General features: G+C 37.7%; 1 protein-coding gene across 1 annotated transcript in view; it reads left to right on the top strand.

The window, feature by feature from the left end:
* CLIC4 (chloride intracellular channel 4) overlaps positions 1 to 19661 on the top strand; it is an 80374-nt gene extending 60713 nt beyond the window's left edge. Inside the window, exons 5-6 of the mRNA XM_068967315.1 lie at positions 14756 to 14937; positions 16116 to 19661. Coding sequence (XP_068823416.1) covers positions 14756 to 14937; positions 16116 to 16280 — 347 coding nt within the window. The 3' untranslated portion in view covers positions 16281 to 19661. The remainder of the gene's footprint in view (positions 1 to 14755; positions 14938 to 16115) is intronic.
* Positions 19662 to 23605: the final 3944 nt, after the last annotated feature.

Genomic DNA, 23605 nt, shown 5'->3' with positions numbered 1-23605 from the left:
CGAGTCGGTGATGCCACCCAGCCATCTCATCCTCTGTTATCTCCTTTTCCTCCTGCCCCCAATCCCTCCCAGCATCAGAGTCTTTTCCAATGAGTCAACTCTTTGCATGAGGTGGCCAAAATACTGGAGTTTCAGCTTTAGCATCCCTTCCAAAGAAATCCCAGGGCTGATCTCCTTCAGAATGGACTGGTTGGATCCCCTTGCAGTCCAAGGGACTCTCAAGAGTCTTCTGCAACACCACAGTTCAAAAGCATCAATTCTTCAGCACTCAGCTTAATCACAGTCCAACTCTCACATCCATACATGACCACAGGAAAACCATAGCCTTGACTAGAAGAACCTTTGTTGGCAAAGTAATGTCTCTGCTTTTGAATATGCTATCTAGGTTGGTCATAACTTTTCTTCCAAGAAGTAAGCGTCTTTTAATTTCTTGGCTGCAGTCACCATCTGCAGTGATTTTGGAGCCCTGAAAAATAGTCTGTCAGTGTTTCCATTGTTTCCCCATCCGTTTGCCATGAAGTGATGGGACCAGATGCCATGATCTTCGTTTTCTGAATGTTGAGCTTTAAGCCAACTATTTCGCTCTCCTCTTTCACTTTCATCAAGAGGCTTTTTAGTTCCATTAGTGTTCAATTAAAAGTAACAGTAATTACCAAAGAGCCAATTCCTAAAGACTATAACCCGTCATAATTTTAGACTGTTCGGTAGCTTGGGTGGGGTTCTTTGGGTGGAGTTTATGGCCGCAAATGAGCAAGAATACCAAAGGGAAAAAATATCTCAGTGCCAGTTGAGCAAGAATAAACATCTTTTAAAAAGTTAACACATTTGCCGATTTCCTTCTGTTATTTCAGTGGGTAGATTTCCAAGCTATTCAGGCTTTTTAAAATTACTATTAAATTTTTAAATTGCAGCATTTTACAATTTAGTATGGAATTTCAGTGGTTTCTGGAATGATATTCACTTCATAAAATCGTGTTTCTATAGGGAAGGGGTAAACTTTAGTGCTTAGGCCTGTCTTACATCTATTAAATGTGTTTCAGTAGCTGCCATAGCTAGGGAGCAATTTCCTCAGTAATTGTCTTTTCTTTTTTTTTTGGCCTAATGGTTCTGCATGAGTCTTATACACTCAGTAAACAGTGCATTGGGGCCCCTCCCATCCATAGACAGTACCTCTTCTCTGTTATACCTTCCTTCCTGCAGGGGACTGTTCTCTGTACACCCAGATGTTCTTGGCTGAACATCTTCTATGAACTGTCTTAGTTAAAGTCATGTTTTTATTTCTCAGTGTGGCTCTTGGAAACTAGAGGGCAGTTGAAATTTCTTTTGATGCTTGGTAAAGAGGAAAGGGAAATAAAATGTGTCTGCTTTAAACAAAATTGCTTTGAGGGATGGGAATGGGGGAGGAGAGTAGGGGAGAAAGTGACTCACTTAAGTATAACTTTGTATTCTATTTTTTCCTATCAGTTTGTTCCTGTCTTAAGTAGCCACCTACATTTACTGTCCTTCGAATGCTGTAACCAATAAGAACAAGCAACATAATGGATTAAAGCATACATAACTTAGAAGCCTTTTTATATTAAATTACCTATTGGTAAATAAGAATTCCAGTTGCCAAGCAACTTCCCCCCACACTGCCATGAGACTTTAGAAAACAGTATTCCAAATCACTTTGGAGCTTAATGGGTCTCCCTTGTGTATATTTATTGCAAGTCTTTTATCTGTCTGTTTATTACAATTAAATACCTTAAATAAGCCTTAGTGATCTACCTCCTTATTCCCCCAAATAATAAACAGCCTACATACACATTGATAGATTTTTCATTTTACATGGTAAATTGGAGTAGGGAAGTCTTTGATTGGTTTTAAAAATGTATTAAATATTTCACAAAATCCAGTGTGTTTGGACAATTTTAAGACCTTTTAAGACCTCCGTCTATCTGTGTAAGGGATTAGATGTTTGGATGCATTAGCAGGTGGGCTAGTGAAACAGAAAGGCCAATGCTTATATCAGGGTACAGAGTAAACAAAAAAGATTTAGAGAATAAAATAAAAGGAAACAGATTAAACATAAACCTTTAGTAACATGTCTAAGGTGACTGAGAGTAACTGTGTTTTCTTTTGAAACATTAAAGGAGAAATTAATGGATAATTACTTTTATGGGATGGATTACATATGACCTGTCCCAGATCTCACACTTTTTTTTCAATTATGTGATTTCACTAATTTATATACTTTATTAAGCTCCCAAATGTAACTCATAGATAATTTGTTAGTTTGTTGATGTTTATAATATTCTTAAGAGGTCAGTGAATTTAGCAGTGATGAAATCTGCCATTATATCCTCAGAGGCATACTCCATAATGTCTCAATTCCCATTTTTAAATGGAGGCAAGGAATCTTTAGGTTCTGAATAGTTTCTTTTTATTCAAGGTTTATTATCCCTCCCTATTTACCTCCTCTCTTGCACTGCCTGTCCTCTGCCAAAAAGTGTGTGAAATCAGAGGATGATTGTTCATCATTGTAGTAGTGAAGCTGTATTGGGTATTTAATTGTGATTAAGTGAACTCCCAGAGTTGGTGATGGACAGGGAGGCCTGGCGTGCTGCAATTCATGGGGTCGCAAAGAGTCAGACACAACTGAGCGACTGAACTGAACTGAAGTACTTAATACCTCTCTCTGTTTTCTGCCAACGTGTTACCAGACCTTTAAACATTGCTTGTGTAAGATTACATCTTTATTAAAACTAGCAATAGCTTTAAAATAGTTTTATTGATGTAAGTGCACGTAATTTTTTTCTTCACTGAAAATTATATTCTTTTTCTGTAACAGAAATTGTCTTGTTACAGTTAATGCATTCTGCCTTGTTCTTACTCATTCAAATTACACAATTCATAGAGTAATGCATGCTTATTGAAGAAGTTAAAATAGTACAGAAATTAATAAAACTTCAGTGTCGTTTTTGAGTCGTATCATATAACCTGTTCCCCAACAGTTAGGATGTCTCCTTCTTTTTTCTGTGCACACACATTGTACTTAAATGTGTATTTATGTGTGTGTGTGTGTGTGTGTGTGTATATATGTGTGTATATATATATACACATACATACATACAGCAGTTGTCTTTATCATATATTACATGGTAGAAATACTTCCATTTCAAAGTGTAGCTCTACCTCACTTTAAGAAATGCTGCTGAATATTCCATAATATGGATTTTTTAGTTAACTGTTTCACTACTGACATTTAGATTGCCTCAAGTTTTTATTATGACAAACTATGCTGCCACTAGTGTCCTTGTGCTAGATTTCAAATAGGTCAAAAGATTTTGTTCTCCAAAGACTATACCAGTTTATCGTCCCACCGTGAAGGTATTCATTTCCCCACACTTCTGATCCTGGTGTGTTTGTGTGTTTGTAAGAGTGTTTGTTAATATTTTGATTTTTCACAATTAAATTTAAAAATGATTTGTATAGCCTCTGTTGTACCTAGTAAATTTTTTTTTTTTTTTGAGAACTTTTGAAATACCTTCTTAGAGATACAGCATTAGTACAGTAGGGGTATTAGAGAATAATAGTGCTTGTTATTAGTTACAAAAGACAAGGAGCTTAAAAAAGGAGTTACGTTCTTTTTTTTAATATAAATTTATTTTAATTGGAGGCTAATTACTTTACAATATTGGATTGGTTTTGCTGTACATCAACTTGAAAGGAGTTACTTTCTGACGGCCTGCTACTGCCTTCTAGTGGTTAAGATTTTTCATCTTAACCAATTTCAAATTCCTTTGTGATGGTTTGTCTTCAAAACTTTATTATGTTTGTTATATGATGTTCTTTAGCTCTCGTTACCTCGTTTTTCATTGTTATCCATTCCTTATATTCTTACATAAAAATTGTATCAAACTAATTCATTCTTCTTTGTTTTCATTAATACACCCTTTATTCCAGCATTCTTAACTATGAAAAATCACTAACACTGGCCGAGTACAGCAAGTTGACTTCATTGCAGGTATTTTGCCAAGTCAAAAATTACAGGGCAGCAATTGTAATGTTCTGTTAGCCTCTGAATTTTAGTGCCTTACAGCTACAAATGTAAACGTACGTTTTAAACCTTGTAAATTTAGGATATTTTATTTTTCTTTGGATACTTTAGAGAATTAATTCAGGAAGAGGATTTATTTAGAGCAGATCAGAGATCATAAACTTGCTCAGACTGGTCATGCCACTCAAGTGCCGTTTGAGACATTATTTCAGTGTTTGAATTCAGTATTATCTTCCTTGTAGGCCACAATCCTGTTCATTGTAATCTGATCAAAGAACAAGTCCTTGTATCTAATGTGTATTTATTCTGTATTCACTGCTTTTGACAGAAGCATATTGAATCTTCAAAAGTGAAAGCAAGCACTTCCAAGTATTTTATTTTTGCCTCAAGATTTGACACTTATATTTACAGCCTTGGATCCATATAAGGGCTTCCCTGATAGCTCAGTTGGTAAAGAATCCACTTGCTATGCAGGAGATCCTGGTTCAATTCCTGGACTAGGAAGATCTGCTGGATCCATATACTTGCTAACCAGCTTTTTCTTACTGCCTCCTCTATGAGCCTCTGAAATTTACAGTTCACTTTATAATATCAAGGAGTTGTAACAAGTCAAATTTCAAGATGTCAGATCTCCTTTCTTTGATGTTGAGAAAGGGCAAATTCTCTTCTCCTTTATCTCAGTATCTGTAAGATAGGATAATATCTACTTTATGTCCTTTGGCTGCTCTGAGAATCAGTTCTCTTAACATATGTTCATCAAGTTTTTCAACTGAACAATAAGAAAGTAATAATTGTTTTTTATTTATGAATTTTAAATGGTAAAGGCAAAATAGACATTTTCAAATAAACAGAAAGCAAACATTCATGTTAGCAGACTCATACTAAATGAAATACTACTAAAAGAGCTTTTCAGGCAGAAGGAAAATGATTTCAAATGAATACGCAGAGATATAGGAAGGAAGAGAAACCAAAAAGTAGTACAAATATATTACAAAATATAAATGAATACTGTCTGTATAAACAGTAATAACTTATAAGATTTAAAATATATGTCAAATTAATACAAAAAACAATAGTAGCATGTGAGTGAAGTGAAGTCACTCAATTGTGTCTGACTCTTTGCAACCTCATGGACTGTATAGTCCATGGAATTCTCCAGGCCAGAATACTGGAGTGGGTAACCTTTCCTTTCTCCAGGGGATCTTCCCAACCTAGGGATCAAACCCAGGTATCCTGCATTGCACGTGGATTCTTTACCAGCTGAGCCACAAGGGAAGCCCAGGTGAGACAAGAAGGCAATTAAATACAATTAGAGTGTTCTAGGGCTCTTGTATTATCCTGGAAATGGTAAAAATTATAATTAAGCTTTAGTAAGTCAAGGAAACATTCTAGCCAAAAAAATGTAATACACGAGTAGAGGGAGAAATGAATAGTAATTTTTTTTTTTAATCCAAAAGAAGGCAAGAAAGAAGAAGAGAACAAGAATAGGCAAATAGAAAACAAATGTATGATGGCAGTTCTAAACCAAAGTTTGCTTAGATGTAAATGATTCAGATACTCCCAAGTAGAAAAGAAAATTTGCTAACAGGATTAAAAATAGTTGTTTTTGTACAAGAAGAAATACTCCCCCTTCACACACATTTGAAATACACACAGATAGATAGACAGACATGTCATCAGACCCTGGAAAGCTGAATGTAACAGTATAAATACTAACCAAAAGAAAGATGGTAAAGCTATATAGACATTGCACAAAGTAGACTTTGAGGAAAGAAGCATTGCTAGAGATAATGAAACATATTTCACAATGATTTAAAAGATCAACCCACCAAGAAAATAAAATAACTCTAGATTTATATTTATAAATAAATTCACTACCCTGGCCTGCGGAATTCCATGGACTGTATAGCCCATGGGATCGCAGTTGGACATGACTGAGCTTTCACCCTCAAAATATATAAACCAGATTGACAGAGCTAAAAGAGAAATAAACTAATCCACAATCTTGGTGGGAGATCTTAACTGACTCCTTTAGCAGCAGCAGTTAGTTACTTAGAATCTGCCAAAAAGAAAAAGTCAGTGAGAATATAGAAGAATTGAATAAGACAGTAAACAAGTTTAATCTCACTGATACTATAAATTTAATCTCATAGTGCCCCCAAACTGCAGAATATACCCTTGTTTTTCAAATGCACGTGGAACACAAAATTGACTGTAAAGCTGATGTGTGTGTGTGTGCTTAGTCAGCTAGTCAGGTCTGACTCTTTGCAACCCCGTGGACTATAGCCTGCCAAGCTCCTCTGTCTATGGCGATTCTCCAGGTGAGAATACTGGAGTGGGTTGCCATGCCCTTCTCGAGGGGATCTTCCCAACCCAGGAATCGAACCCAGGTCTCCCACACTGAAGACAGATTCTTTATTACTTGAGCCACTCAGTTCAGTTCAGTTCAGTTGTTCAGTCATGTCTGACCCTTTGCGACCCCATGAACTGCAGCATGCAGGCCTCCCTATCCATCACCAACTCCTGGAGTTTACTCAAAGTCATGTCCATTGAGTCGGTGATGCCATCCAACCGTCTCATCCTCTGTCGCCCCCTTCTTCTCCCACCTCAATCTTTCCAGCATCAAGGTCTTTTCCAGTGAGTCAGTTCTTCACATCAGGTGGCCAACGTATTGGAGTTTCAGCTTCAGCATCAGTCCTTCCAATGAACACTCAGGACTGATTTCCTTTAGGATGGACAGGTTGGATCTCCTTGCAGTCCAAGGGACTCTCAAGAGTCTTCTCCAACACTGCAGTTTAAAAGCATCAATTCTTTGGCGCTCAGCTTTCTTTACAGTCCAACTCTCTACTTACCTGACTACTGAAAAACCATAGCTTTGACTCGATGGACCTTTGTTGGCAAAGTAATGTCTCTGCTTTTTAATATGCTGTTTAGGTTGGTCATAACTTTTCTGCCAAGGAGCAAGCATCTTAATTTCATGGCTGCAGTCACCATCTGCAGTGATTTTGAAGCCCCGAAAAATAGTTTGTCACTGTTTCCATTGTTTCCCCATCCATTTGCCATGAAGTGATGGGACCAGATGCCATGATCTTCGTTTTCTGAATGTTGAGCTTTAAGCCAACTTTTTCACTCTCCTCTTTAACTTTCATCAAGAGGCTCTTCAGTTCCTCTTCACTTTCTGCCATAAGGGTGGTGTCATCTGCATATCTGAGGTGATTGATATTTCTCCTGGCAATCTTGATTCCGTCTTGTGCTTTTCCAGCCCAGCATTTCTCTTGATGTACTCTGCATATAAGTTAAATAAGCAGGGTGACAATATACAGCCTTGACTTACTCCTTTCCTGATTTGGAGCCAGTCTGTTGTTCCTTGTCCAGTTCTAACTGTTGCTTCCTGACCTGCATACAGATCTCTCAAGAGGCAGGTCAGGTGGTCTGGTATTCTGAGCCACTAGGGAAGCCCATAAAGCTGAACCATTAAGCAAATCTGAAAAATTTTCCAAAAGAAATTGACGTCGTATCAACCACAAAGAAAATAAGCTAGATATTGGTAGCAGAAGTACAGCTAGAAATCTCTACATGTTTGAAAAATAAGCAGGGTCTTTCTGAGTAACCCATGGGTTGAAGAATAACATGGTAAAAATATACCCCGTCTAAATTTATATGCTATCATTTGGGCTTCCCAGGTGGTGCTAGTGGTAAAGAATCCACCTGCCAGTGCAGGAGACACAAGAGATGCAGGTTCAATCCCTGGGTTGGGAAGATCCCCTGGAGTAGGAAGTAACCACCCATTCTAGTATTCTTGTCTGGAAAATTCTATGGACAGAGGAGCCTGGAGGCTACAGTGTATGGGGCAGTAAAGAGTCTGACAAAACTGAGTGTACACGCACACACACACACACACACAAAGCTTCGTTTAGAGGAAAATTTATAGCTCTAAATGCATATATTAGAAAAAAAGAGCTAAAAATTGGTAACCTTAAAGTATCCACCTCAGGGATTTAGTTAGATCAGCAAATTAAACCCAAGAAAGTAAAAGGAATGAGATACTCAAAGAGTAGAATTTTATGAAATAGAAAACAACTAGGACAGGATTAGCAAAGCTAAAAGTTCTTTGAAAAGTATAATCAGAAAATTGATGAATTCTTCACAGGAAAAATCAAGATAAGTAAAAGAAGGTAATAACCAGTATTAGCAATGAAAGGGAATTACTACAGATCTTACATTTAAATGATTTGGGAAGGATATTATGAAAATGTTTATGTTTATAAATTTGAAAACACTATTGCATAAATTTACAGAGAGTACCATGTAAGAAAATTGTTACAAGAAGTGATTCAAGATGTGAATTGTCTTATATCTGTAATTAAAAACCATCTCACAAAGATGGCTTCACTGATGAACTCTTCTAAGTATTTGGGGAAGATGTAACATCAGTTTGCATATACTCTTCCAGGAAACAGAAAAGAGGAAATACTTCCCAGCTGGCTTTTTGAAGTCAAACGATACAAAACCATCAAAAGGAAGGAGTCTTTCAGGCCAGTCTTTCTCAAACATAGTCGTAAAATGCTAAAACAAAATATGCCAGATCCAGCAATATGTAAAAGATAATACATAAAGTCAAATTGAGTTTAATTCAGGAATGGAAGTTGAACATTCAAAAAAGATATATTCAAATTGTCACAATAATAGAATACAAGAGAAAAATTATGATATTATTTGAATTGATGCAGAAAAAGTACTTGATAAAATTTAATACTTATTAAAATGTTTATTTTTTAAAAATAAACTATATATAGCAAGAAATTTCCTTAATCTGACAGAGAATCCACAGAAAAGTCATACTTAATAGAGGAATAGTGAAAGATTTCCTCTTCAAACCAAAACTAGAAAACAATGCTATTGTCACCACTTCTATTTAGCATTGTATTGGTGGTTTTGACCAGTATAATAGGCAAGAAAAAGTAATGAATTATATGAGACTTGTGAAAGAAGGGATAAATTTGTCATTATTCTTAATATAATCAAAAATGTAGAAAATCCAAAGTAATCTACAGACAAACCCTAAGAATTAAAAAAAAGTGAATTATCAGAGTGATTACATATGAAGCTATTATAAAAGTCAGTTTTATTATTTGTGCCTGCTAGCAAGAAGCAATAGAAAATGTGATAAAAAATATTTATACAATAAAAAATATCAGATATTTAGGAATAAACTTAACAAAAATGGACAAGACTTCTGCATAGAAAACATAGAAATCTCTTTTAATTTCATAAAGTTGAATAAAATTTTTTAAAAATGATATTCATAGATTGGGACACTCAATTATAAAGATGCCAGTTCTCAAATTGAAGTTGTGTTGAACCTATAGATCATTCAAAAGTTCAACAGTTTGTGTGTGTGTGTCTGTGTGTGTGTGCGTGCGCGCGCGTGCTTACACGCATGTAAATTAACATGCTAATTCTACAGGTTATTAGGGAAGTGTAAGGAGCCAGGAATAGCCAAGATGATCTTGAAGAAAGATGTGTTTGAAAACTTATACTGCCTGATGTCAGGATGTGTTGTAAAGGTACAGTAGCTAGAACAGTGTGGTATTAACGAAGGATAGACAAATAGAACAACAAAACAGAATACAGAGTCAAAAACATCCCTCTATACACAATCAAGTCTAAGTGGATTAGAGATAGAAATATACTTGGTAAAATATCTTCCAGAAGATAATGGAGAATAGCTTCATAATTTGGGTTTAGATAAACCAAGGCAAACCATTCAATATCACAGTAATCCAAGTCTATGCCTCAGCCAGTAATGCTGAAGAAGCTGAAGGTGAACGGTTCTGTGAGGACCTTCTAGAACTAACACCAAAAAAAGATGTCATTTTCATCATAGGGGACTGGAATGCAAAAGTTGGAAGTCAAGAGATTCCTGGAGTAACAGGCAAGTTTGGCCTTAGAATACAAAATGAAGCAGGGCAAAGGCTAACAGTTTTGCCAGCAGAACACACTAGTCATAGCAAGCACCCTCTTCCAACAACACAAGAGATGACTCTACACGTGGACATCACCAGATGGTCAACACCGAAATCAGATTGATTATATTCTTTGTAGCTGAAGATGGAGAAGTCTGTACAGTCAGCAAAAACAAGACCAGGAGCTGATTGTGGCTCAGATCATGAACTCCTTAATGCCAAATTGAGACTTAGTGGTTTTCAGATATGACCTAAATCAAATTCCTTATGATTGATTATACAGTTCAGTTCAGTTCAGTCACTCAGTTGTGTCTGACTCTTTGCGACCCCATAAATCGCAGCACGCCAGGCCTCCCTGTCCATCACCAACTCCCGGAGCTCACTCAAACTCATGTCCATCTAGTCGGTGATGCCATCCAGCCATCTCATCCTCTGTCATCCCTTTCTCCTCCTGCCCCCAATCCCTCCCAGCATCAGAGTCTTTTCCAGTGAGTCAACTCTTCACATGAAGTGGCTGAAGTACTGGAGTTTCAGCTTTAGCATCATTCCTTCCAAAGAACACCCAGGACTGATCTTTAGAATGGACTAGTTGGATCTCCTTGCAGTCCAAGGGACTCTCAAGAGTCTTCTCCAACACCACAGTTCAAAGTGACAAATAAATTCAAGGAATTAGATCTGATAGAGTGCATGAAGAACTATGGACAGAGGTTCATGACATTGTACAGGAGGCAGTGATCAAGACTATCTCCAAGAAAAAGAAATGCAAAAAGGCAAAATGGTTGTCTGAGGAGGCCTTACATATAGCTGAGAAAAGAAAAGAAGAGAAAGGCAAAGGGAAAAAGGAAAGATATACCCATTTGAATGCAAAGTTCCAAAGAATAACAAGGAGAGGGATAAGGTCTTCCTCAGTGATCAATGCAAAGAAATAGAGGAAAACAACAGAATGGGAAAGACTAGAGATCTCTTCAAGAAAATTTAGAGATACTAAAGGAACATTTCATGCAAAGTTGGGCACAATAAAGGACAAATGGTATGGACGTAACAGAAGCAGAAGATATTAAGAAAAGGTGGCAAGAATACACAGAAATATTGTAATGACCCAGATAACCTTGATGATCACTCACCTAGAGCCAGACATCCTAGAATGTGAAGTCAAGTGGGCCTTAGGAAGCATCACTACAAATGAAGCTAGTGGAGGTGATGGAATTCAAGTTGAGCTATTTCAAATCCTAAAACATGATGCTGTGAAAGTGCTGCACTCAATATGCCAGCAAATTTGGAAAACTCAGCAGTGGCCACAGGACTGGAAAAGGTCAGTTTTCATTCCAATCCCAAGGAAAGGTAATGCCAAAGAATGCTCAAACTACTGCACAGTTGCACTCATCTCACACTCTAGCAAAGTAATGCTCAAAATTCTCCAAGCCAGGCTTCAACAGTATGTGAACTGTGAACTTCCATATATTCAAGCTGGATTTAGAAAAGGCAAAGGAGCCAGAGATCAAATTGCCATCATCCATTGGATCATTGAAAAAGCAAGAGAATTCCAGAAAAACATCTGCTTTATTGACTATGCCAAAACCTTTGACTGTGTGGATCACAACAAACTGTGGACAATTCTGAAAGAGATGGGAATACCAGAGCACCTTACCTGCCTCCTGAGAAATCTGTATGCAGGTCAAGAAGCAACAGTTAGAACTGGACATGGAACAATGGACTGGTTCCAAATTGGGAAAGGAGTACGTCACGGATGTATATTGTCACCCTGCTAATTTAACTTATATGCAGAGTACATCATGCAAAATGCCAGGCTGGATGAAGCACAAGCTGGAATCAAGATTGCTGGGAGAAATATCAATAACCTCAGATGTGCAGATGACACTACCCTTATGGCAGAAAGCAAAGAGGAATTGAAGAGCTTCTTGATGAAAGTGAAAGAGAAGAGTGAAAAAGTTGGCTTAAAGCCTAACATTCAGAAAACTAAAATCATGGCATCTGGTCCCATCACTTCATGGCAAATGGATGGGGAACAATGAAAACAGTGACAGACTTTTTTATTTTTTGAGGTTCTAAAATCACTGCAGATGGTGACTGCAGCCATGAAATTAAAAGACGCTTGCTCCTTGGCAGGAAAGTTATGACCAACCTAGACAGCATATTAAAAAGCAGAGACATTACTTTGCCAACAAAGGTCCATCTAGTCAAAGCTATGGTTTTTCCAGTAGTCATGTATGGATGTGAGAGTTGGACCATAAAGAAAGCTGAGTGCCAAGGAATTGATGCTTTTGAACAGTGGTTTTGTAGAAGACTCTTGAGAGTCCCTTGGACGGCAAGGAGATCCAACTAGTCCATCCTAAAGAAAATCAGTCCTGAATATTCATTGGAATGACTGATGCTGAAGCTGAAACTCCAGTACTTTGGTCACCTGATGCAAAGGGCTGACTCATTGGTAAAGACCCCGATGCCGGGAAAGACTGAAGCCAGGAGGAGAAGGGGCTGACAGAGGATGAGATGATTGGATGGCATCACCAACTCGATGGACATGAGTTTGAGTAAACTCCAGGAGTTGGTGAAGGACAGAGAGGCCTGGTGTGCTGCAGCCCATGGGGTCGTAAAGAGTCAGACACGACTGAGCAGCTGAACTGAACAAAAGGTTTCTTAAGCTGAACACAAAGTACTGATCATAAAAGAAGAAAATAAATGGGACTACATTAGGTTTAGTAATTTATGTTCATCAGAAGTCATCATTAAGCAAGTGAAATGCAAAGAGACTATACCAAATGTTGAAGATGTGAAGTCACTGGAACGTCCATCCCTGCTGCTTGCTGTGCTGAACTTGGAAAACTGATCAATTTCTACTAAAATTGGACACACGTATACCCTATAACCTACACCTCCACTTAAAAAAGCTGAAGGGACTTCCCTGGTGGTCCAATGGCTAAGACTCCACACTCCCACTGAAGGGATCACCCCAAGAGTCTTTTGTTGATCAGCTTCTCTATACTACTTTCATTTTCCCAGGTATAAACTCAGAGAGTAGGGACATTTTATGTTTTATTCAGTAGTGAATTTAACGACGCTTAGAACAAAACTTGGCATGTACTAGGGCTTCAATTTGTATTTTGTTGAATACTTCTATCCTTCTTTTTCCATATTCAGCTTGGTTTCCAAGCTCAGGAGGTTTTTATCTCTTATGTACTTCTAAAACCCTTTTTATACGTACAGCCCTCTATCTAAGATTACTATCTATTGTCTGGACTACTTTGAAGGGATCAAGGGATGAGTTGGGGGGAGCAGTCTGGAACAAGTGTTGTGTTTGGACATTTATGTTGCTGGTGAAATATCTAATTTATAGTATGTAAAGCTTTGCCTTTTTCTGTAATGGATCCAACTTTATTCAAACTTACAAGTAATACGGAGTGTCACCTCATGATTTTAACACTCTTTTATGGCAAGTACATGTACTGTACTCATCATTGTGAACTCATCTATTCTGGGAGTGGGAGATAAAGGTGGGTTGAGAAGATAAAAGGTAAAAAAATAATTTTTTTTTTAAGGGATAACCAAGGGTCTGTCTGCGTTGCTTCATACCCATTCTAATGGTGTTCCCATCCCCTCTTTGCTAAGGGTCACCGACCTTGACTTTCTAGATATACAGAGTGGCTGCATTCTACTACTCTCTGAATTATAATAATTTTAGCATCTTAATCTATTTTGCGGGCTTCCTTGATGGCTCATCAGTAAAGAATCCACCTGCCAGTGCAGGATATGTAGGTTTGACCCCGGGTCAGGAAGATCCTCTGTAGAAGGAAATGGTAACCCACTCCATTACTCTTGCCTGGTAAGGCCCATGGACAGAAGAGCCTGGTGGGCTACAGTCCACAGGGTTGCAAAGAGTCAGATCCGGCTTAGTGAATAGACAACAACAAAATCTATTTTGCTGAAAGTGAAGTTGCTCAGTCGTGTCCGACTCTTTGTGACCCCATAGACTGTAACCCACCAGGCTCCTCCGTCCATGGGATTTTCCAGGCAAGAGTACTGGAGTGGGGTGCCATTTCCTTCTCCAGAGGATCTTCCCGACGCAGGGATCGAACCCGGGTCTCCTGCCTTGCAGGTAGACACTTTACCGTCTGAGCCACCAGGGAGACCTGAAGAGGGCTCCAGTTCAGTATTGCAGATTGAACTCTAATCTGACATCTGTTTTTCATATTATTATAAGATAGTGCTGTTTTTGGCTTCTTGTGTATATTAAGGCAGTGCAGAAACTTCAGGCTTCTCTACTTGAATTGGTGTTTCTTAACATATTTCATGGATAGAAATCCAAATATTTTTATAGGAGCAGGATTTAAAATTGAGGGCAAGATTCTCTATCTCAGCAAGACTTTCTTCCCTATATTTGAAATAATAGGTTTGTCTTTTCTCACCCGTTTTTTTTTTGGTTTTATTTTCTGGTTTAGATATCAACTGCTTTGGGCCATGATGCGTTTGTATATGGTGCATTTAGTTATTAGCAAATGTTTATAGATGATACTTTCTGAAATCATCATACTTGCTTTTATATTTATCTGTAGTTTTACCTGTACATTTGTCTCATCTCTTCCCCCAAGTGAATAAATAAGCTCCAGGAGAGTAGGAACCTTGTCTGTTTTGTACCCCAGTGTCAGAGAGACCAGTTACTGACTGAAGGAGTAACACTTCTAACTTTGGGGGTTGGGTGGTTTTCCTTCTTATAGCATTTACATTTTTCTTTCAGCTTTGGAGCGGGGTCTCTTGAAAACACTGCAGAAACTAGATGAATATCTGAATTCTCCCCTCCCTGATGAAATTGATGAGAATAGTATGGAGGACATTAAGTTTTCCACACGTAAATTTCTGGATGGCAATGAAATGACACTAGCTGACTGCAACCTGCTGCCCAAGCTGCACATTGTCAAGGTAGGCCTGCAGGATGTGGGGTCATGTTGCTATTAAACCTGATGCCTTTTTACGAAGACAGGACTCCCCCTGTGTGTAAAACTTGGCTGATATTCCGACACTCACTATTTAGAACCTCCAAACAGTGTAACTTAATGTTGTCTAGGCAATAGGTGAAACACCCTAAGGTGTATTAAATGGAAAATTGTGTATTAAAATCAATGCCTATGAGAAATGGATATTTTTTTTTCTATGACTGCATAAAAATTCAAGGTAACTTTAAAGTGCTTGCTATACTTCCATACAGCATCAAACTTTGTTCTTTGATCACCTGGCTTTTTCTCTTCAAGGCAGAAAATATTTATTGAGCATTTATTGTGTGAATACATTTACTGGGTTTCCCAGGTAACACTAGTGGGGAGACATAAGAGACCTGAGTTCGATCCCTGAGTTGGGAAGATCCCCTGGAGGAGGGCATGGCAACCCACTCCAGTATTCTTGCCTGGAGAATCCTATGGACAGAGGAGCCTGGCTGGCTGTGGTCCAGAGGGTCACAAGGAGTCGGACTCCTGAGCGACTAACACAAGTGACAGTGTGTGAAACTCTATGTTGTGCACTAAAGATCAAGGTCAAGAACAACAGATCTCGACTAGTGTGTATGTTTGCAGCGGTATCTTTTTCGATCCATCTCTCAGAATAATGGAAATAAAAACAAGAATAAACAAATGGGACCTACCTAAACTCAATAACTTTTGCACAGCAAAGGAAACAAACAAAGTGAAAAGACAACCCACAGATTGGAAGGAAATATTTGCAAACGATGTGACTGGCAGGAGATTAGTCTCCACAATTTACAAACATGTCATGACTTTTAACAACATCAAAACAACCCAGTCAAAAAATGGGCCGAAGACCTAAACTAGTGTGTATGTTTTAAAGTATTTATCCAGTGATTACACGTGACTGTTTCTTTTGTTGGTAGAGGCAGGTGTTTGCAGTCACCACCACACTTTGGAATCTCTGGTGTAGTCTGCGGTCCTTATCATTATTTTAAATGTCTAGTTATAATGAAGGGGACAGACTTCAAGTAGAGGCAGTTTTGAGAGGTTCACGGAGTTAATTTGCCCTAAAATCAGATACATGTCTGGTTTATAAGACATGACATACAAACGCTAACTTCTGATCTCTTTGTATTTCAGGTGGTGGCAAAAAAATACCGCAACTTCGACATTCCGAAAGGAATGACTGGCATCTGGAGATACCTAAGTAATGCCTACAGTAGGGATGAGTTCACCAACACCTGCCCCAGTGATAAGGAGGTTGAAATAGCATACAGTGATGTAGCCAAGAGACTTACCAAATAAAAGAGCACTTACGAGAGAAACGTCTTCACATCTTCCCCTGACTAAGAACATACTTTTCCTAACAGACTGCTCCTCTTCCTAGAAAGTAGAAACTTTATTTGGCACGAACATGCAGTTATTCCAGATTAGGATAAAGGATAGAAAAGGTATATAGCTGTCTTGAAATATATATACTCCTAAACAGTATTATTTTAAAATTCCTTTACCCTGCCTGTGTCCCCTAGCCCACATCCTCTTCTCCTCCAATTTGGAGCACTCCATCACAAACTTTCACTGTAACAGTAGTTTAAAGGCAGTTTGCCATCTCTCTGGAGCCTTCATCACTGGAGTCCATTCACTGTGTATCGATGACAGAACTTTTGAGGTGCACTGTTCAACTGTTAAAATAGTAACCGTAAAAAAAATAAACAGTAACCATGACCCCTTCAGTAAGGCCCAAACTGGTGCATAATGCATGGTACAAGGAATATTTATGTAGTTTTGGAATTTTATAATGTTTAGTAAGAGTATATGAAAGGATTGCTACTGTATCAAAATATTCTATTTCAATTTAGTCTATCTTGGATATGTACTAAAGGATGTTACCACCCAAGAAGAGTGCTTTCTACCGAAAGTCAGTGCAGATTTTGTTATTTTACTTTGTACATGGATTTTTACTTTTGTCTAAAAGCATTTTTCTTTCATACTAATGATAACATCTGACACTACTTAGAAGCTGAAAGTTTAGAGGGAAGGATGGTCTTTTAAAATCTTCTCAAGCATATTATGAATATAAGAGAAACCAATGGGCACCTGATACACTCAGTCTAAATATGTTACTGGTTATATGTATTTTGCCCAGTGCCATTCATTTGGAACATTATTGCTTTCTTCCTGTATTTTAAAAGTGCTCTTTTTAAGTTAAGCATCAGCCTTGCTGTCTGTAGATCTTCTGAGCAACATTACATAAACTGATACTTCGTTCATTTAGCTCTGGCAGTGCAGTGGTTAGTAATGTCAAAGTTAACCTAAGGAGTATAGCATGGGTTTGTCAACATACCAAGTAGAGTTTTGTTTATAAAGCATATTTAATGTGGATAATCTAAAGAGTATAGTATACATCCTATATTAGAAACAAGATAAAACAGGTTATTATTCCACCCCATTTACTGTGAGACTTCAGGCAGAGGATGGTTCACTCCTTTTGGACTAAATTATAGTTGTGATGGTGACTTAATATTTACTGCAGTTTTGCCTAATCTCAATCATTGCGTTTCCTTCAATTAAATTTTTCTGAAGCTACATTGAGGAATAGCACTCTGCATGTTTGTTTCTTAAACTGAAGTCCTAAACCAGGATTTTTTTGTGTTGTAACAAGGGAGGATAAACTTGATGAAAATAAAAGTTTGCTAAGTATTTATTCACTTAAAAAAGAAAAAAAATGACTTTCTGTGTACTACTCCAAAGACTGGTTGTGACTATAGTAATGTTTTTGGTCATTTTCATACCTAACTTGTTTAAGAAGTGCTATTTCTCATAGGCTGTTTTTGGAAATTTTAAGTATATTGCTTTAAAATAGCAATGTTTTTTTCCCTATGATATGCTAACATTTAGTAAACACTGGCTTTATGGAAGCAGCCTGAATTTTTATAAGCATTATGCATTTATTTAAATCTATCAGTAATTAGCTTGGTGTAGAAAGATAAGAAAAACTCCATATTGTATCCATTTGGCTCAGGGAGATTTCTTTGCTTTACCTTTTTTAGAACTCCTTATTGCTAAACAAAGTTAGGGTACCCACCATTTTGTAATAAAGTATTGGATGATGACTTATCTTGTTCCAGGAAGAAGCACTATCAGGTTATATGTTGAGAAAGTCTGTGGCAGCAGCTTCCGTGGGTGAATTGTGCACCTCTGCACCAGTACACAGACAGCCATCTTCACTTTTCACTTACTTTTATAATAGGACTAACTTGGTGTCAGTTATTGAATCTTGCCACATAGCTTAAAGCATAATTCAGGCAAAGTAGGGCATCTGTTTCAAGTGAATGGTGGACTAAGTGATGCAGAGTAGAGGGATAATGAGGAAAGAGCTACAGTCCTCAAAACAGGGATGAAAAACACATTCTGAAATTCAGTTGTGAAGAGTTTGCCACTTTGGATATTTATTCTCTTCTGCTTTTCAAAAAATGTACCCCATGATTACACTTGGCTGTCTCTCTAGATATCCAAGGAAGGGAGGGGCTTTCTGTTATAATTTTGATGAGGGCAGAGTTGTGTTTCTGTAGAAAGACAGATCTTATTACTTTATCTGGAAAGTTAGTCAGATGAGATTGAGATTGGCAAATGGACAAAAGCTAGTAAAAAAAGATGATCCTAGAACATACCTTTTTTACCCCATCTTACATTTGTGGAAAAATCATAGCTTATAATCTTGGGAGATTTGGGACATGAAAAATTTTCATGGTAGTTCATGTAGTATATGGGTTGATGTAATAGAAATAATCTGATACTATTTCTACAACTACTGAATCATTCCTCCCTTCATTTAAACCCCTTTTGTTTCACTTAAGAGTCTGAATGGAAGATCTTATAGTTTCCAAGGGATTCTGAGAAATTTTTCCATTCAACATTTGGAAGGCTGTCTACTATTTCAGTTGATATAAATTCCCCCTTAAAAAAAAAATACAGATGTGGACTTTCTGTATAGTTCTGTTATTTTCTTTTACCAAGATTGTTGACTTTTGTGATAAAATTCATACAAGATTTTATTTCTTGGTAACTTCGGCTTATACAACTATCTTTAAACCCTTGAGCAATCTGTATACAATGAAGAGGTTTCTGACATTTACTCTTACACTCATTTGTTTGACTTTAGAATTTAGGCACATTTACTTCTGTTGTTTTGAATCTCTTTAGAGCTGCGTGTAGATAGCTTTTATTTCTGTGCATTTAAAATAATCCATTTAGAAAATACGTGGTAAAAATGAGAAGAAATAGAAATGTATTTTTTCATGAACGTTTTGATACACATTTCATCAAATTTATTGATTAACCAATTTCTTACACTGGTTGTAATCAGTATTTGATTCAAAAAGAGGGAAGCATTCATTATTATACTGTATCATCATTTTTATTCCATCCTTTACAAGTTACCAAGGTTGGGGCTGTCAAAATTATACTTTTATTATGGAAATAAATTTCAGCTCCCCCAAATCATAATGTTGAACAGAATTGAAGTATTTTTTTTAATTACTTGAAAAGGAAAATGACAGCTTATTATAGAATGCTTGTATTTTCTTTTCTCTCTCTGGAACCAGTATATTGCTGGCAGCTATTGTATTAAAAAATAAAGTATATTTTCATCATCATAAAAGGTTCTTTTTTCCCCCCCCCATGAAAATAAATAACAATTTGGGGTAAAAGTGTTTATTTGAGACTATCTGTGTTTTTCTTGAGGGGGCAGTTCAGCCCATTTAATAGATTAAAGGGAAAAACCGTACGATCATCTCAGTAGGTGCATAAAATAACTTACAAAAACTTTCACGGTACCCATTCTTAGCAAAACGGGATCAAAGATTAACTTTTTTTTAACCCAATAAAGACATCTGCCAAAAACCTACAGCAAATTTCATAAATAAATGTGAAACAAGCCCTCATTAAAGTCAAGCAAAATACGATTGCCTTCTATCACAGCTATTACTCAGCTGTTTTACGTAACTACTGTATTAGAGGTGTCCTACACCAATGCAGTAAAAGGTAAAAGGAATAAGGAATGGAAAAAGATGGACCAAATGACTTCTCCTTTGTAGATGATACATACATAAAAAAGAAATTCAAAATAACCTATTAGAAATAATAAAATTCAGTTGCTTACTGGATGCAAGATTGAACTATATACTAACATTAACCACATTAAAAATAAATAGATAACATTCATTTCTTCTAGAAGTAACATTCTAGTAACATTCATTTCTTCTAGAAGAAAACTAGGTCACAGAAAAATGGATGAAAATTGTCAGTGTTACTTTTTTGAGCTTTTGGAAATTTGTACCATAAATACATTACCTATTCTTTTTAAAAAGTACTTTAAAAGATAATCTCTAAGATATTTGGGATAAAACCTGATGAAGTATGTGCAATTCCTTAATGGAAAAAAGTACAAAATATTATTAAAGGACCTAAAATAAACCTCCTCAATGGATAGGTATACCATGTTCGTGGATGGAGAATGTAAAAGTTATAAGAATTTCAATTGTTTTAAGTAATTTATAAATTCAATATATTTTCCCAACAAAATCCCAAGAGCGTGTTTTTTATGGGGGGGGGTGGGGGTGGGGAACACAGATAAATGGATTTAAAACATTCATGTGGAAGAAGTATGCTCTCCAAATAGCCAACATATATCTGGAAGGAGAGGGAAAGAAAAGAAACTTGCTTGTCAGGATATAAAGTCTTAAAAGCTTAATATAATTGATGAGTATTAGGTCACATGAACACAACACTCCTGCTGCAACTACCAGAAAAAAACTGGTTTAAAATACCAACAATTCAGTACTGCTTTTAAACATCAGAAAACTAGGGAGGCAATAAGGACTAAATGAATTGGGTTTCAGAGGAGGAAGCCTTTCTGAGGTAAACTGATGGTCTGGCCACTTTTTCCTTAGGGACCTTTTGCTGATTCTGGGCCAGGAACTGAAGATTGGGTTTAGCCCATGCGGAGGGGCGCTACTGGGTAAAAGAAGATATAAGGTCCCTGGTGATGACACACTGGGAACCTGAGACACCCTAAATAAGTGACTGGTTTTCTCTCAGGACATTTGCTGAATTCCAGAGCTCTACATGCCATGCTGGAAGCCACCAGAAGCCCAGGGCCACCGAAAGGCAGAGCGAAACGTCCCACAGCGACACAGTACTTAGACAAAATTTCACTCAGAGGTGGGCTTACCTGAAACAGCAGCTGTAACTTAGTGGTTGCCTGTTACTAGGGTTGGGAGTTCACAAAGAGACACGACTGAGCGAGTGAACAACAGGGTTGGGAGTGGGAATTGACCGCAAACGGACCTGAGAGGTCTGTTTTAAATACGGATTGTAGATGCGGGTCTAGTATCCAGAATATATAGAGAATTGTTAAAACTCAGTAATAAAAAGACAACCCAGCTGGGGACTTTGCTGGCAGTCCAGTGGTTAGGACTCTGCTTCCACTGCAGGGGACATGGATTCAGTCCCTGGTGAGGGAACTTAAGATCCCTGCATGCCATGTTGTGTAGCCAGACAAAACCCCACAACCCAACCAAAAAATGAACAAGGGTTTAAATGTACATTTCCCCAAAGAAGATCTCCAGATGACCAATAAACACCTAGAAGCTTAACGTTATTAGTCATTCAGTTCAGTTCACTCGCTCAGTCGTGTCCGACTCTGGGACCCCATGAATCGCAGCACACCAGGCCTCCCTGTCCATCACCAACTCCCGGAGTTCACTCAGACTCACGTCCATCGAGTCAGTGATGCCATCCAGCCATCTCATCCTCTGCCATCCCCTTCTCCTCCTGCCCCCAATCCCTCCCAGCATCAGGGTCTTTTCCAGTGAGTCAACTCTTCACATGAAGTGGCCAAAGTACTGGAGTTTCAGCTTTAGCATCATTCCTTCCAAAGAAATCCCAGGGCTGATCTCCTTCACAATGGACTGGTTGGATCTCCTTGCAGTCCAAGGGACTCAAGAGTCTTCTCCAACACCACAGTTCAAAAGCATCAATTCTTCGGCGCTCAGCCTTCACAGTCCAACTCTCACATCCATACATGACTACTGGAAAAACCATAGCCTTGACTAGATGGACCTTAGTCGGCAAAGTAATGTCTCTGCTTTTCAATATACTATCTAGGTTGGTCATAACTTTTCTTCCAAGGAGTAAGCGTCTTTTAATTTCATGGCTGCAGTCACCATCTGCAGTGATTTTGGAGCCCCCCAAAATAAAGTCTGACACTGTTTCCACTGTTTCCCCATCTATTTGCCATGAAGTGATGGGACCAGATGCCATGATCTTTGTTTTCTGAATGTTGAGCTTTAAGCCAACTTTTTCACTCCTCTTTCACTTTCATCAAGAGGCTTTTTAGTTCCTCTTCACTTTCTGCCATAAGTGTGGTGTCATCTGCATATCTGAGTTTATTGATATTTCTCCCAGCAATCTTGATTCCAGCTTGTGTTTCTTCCAGTCCAGTATTTCTCATGATGTACTCTGCATATAAGTTAAATAAACAGGGTGACAATATACAGTCTTGACGTACTCCTTTTCCTGTTTGAATCAGTCCGTTGTTCCATGTCCAGTTCTAACTGTTGCTTCCTGACCTGCATATAGATTTCTCAAGAGGCAGGTCAGGTGGTCTGGTATCCCCATCTCTTTCAGAATTGTCCACAGTTTATTGTGATCCACACAGTTGAAGGCTTTGGCATAGTCAATAAAGCAGAAATAGATGTTTTTCTGGGGAAATGTAAATAACAAACCATAAAAAACACCCTTTAAGATGGCTATAATCAAGAAGACAGACAACCAGTGTTTGCAGTGATGTGGATAAATTAGAACGCATGCATACATTGCTGGTACAGCCACTTTGGCAGATCCTCAAAAAGCTAAGCATAGAACTAGTAATACTTACCCAGCAACTCCACCCCTAGGTTTATAACCAGGAGAAATGATGCTCATGGCCTGGTTTTTCATAGTAGCCTCAAATGGAAGCAAATAGCCATCAACCAGTGACTGGATAAAATGTCCATATAATGGAATACCATTTGGCCATTAAAAAAATACTGATACAACCTACAATGTGAACCTTGAAAACGTGCTCAGTGAAAGAAGCCAGACACAAAAAGGCTACATATTATATGGTTCCATTTATATGAAATGGCCAGCATAGACAAATCTATAGAGACAGTAAATTAATGGTTGCTAAGAGCTGGGGAAGGACAGGATGGGAAGTAACTGCTAGTGAGTAAAGGTTTCTTTTTGGAGTGATGAAAATGAATGTTTTGGAATTAGCTAATAGTGATGACTGCACAACTTTGTGAATATACTAAAACCCACTGAGTTGTATACTTTAGAAGGTAAACTTTATGATATATGAATTATATCTCTATTTTTAAAAGTTACAAGGGGGCCATTCTGCCTGCTTAAAAGTTTTGGATAAACAGTGTATAGACAGGTTGATTGGCAAAGCTAGTGATGTCTTTTTCCTTTGTATTTGACTTAAATTTCAATTTAGATGTCATCCAGAATATATTCTTAAAGAAGAAAGAGGGGGGAATTGTGCTAATGGCTGCCCAACTTAATAAATTTACTAAAAAAAATTA

Source organism: Capricornis sumatraensis, chromosome 3 (assembly GCF_032405125.1).
Source record: "Capricornis sumatraensis isolate serow.1 chromosome 3, serow.2, whole genome shotgun sequence".
NCBI lineage: Eukaryota > Metazoa > Chordata > Mammalia > Artiodactyla > Bovidae > Capricornis > Capricornis sumatraensis.
This window is presented reverse-complemented; position numbering and strand designations above follow the sequence as displayed.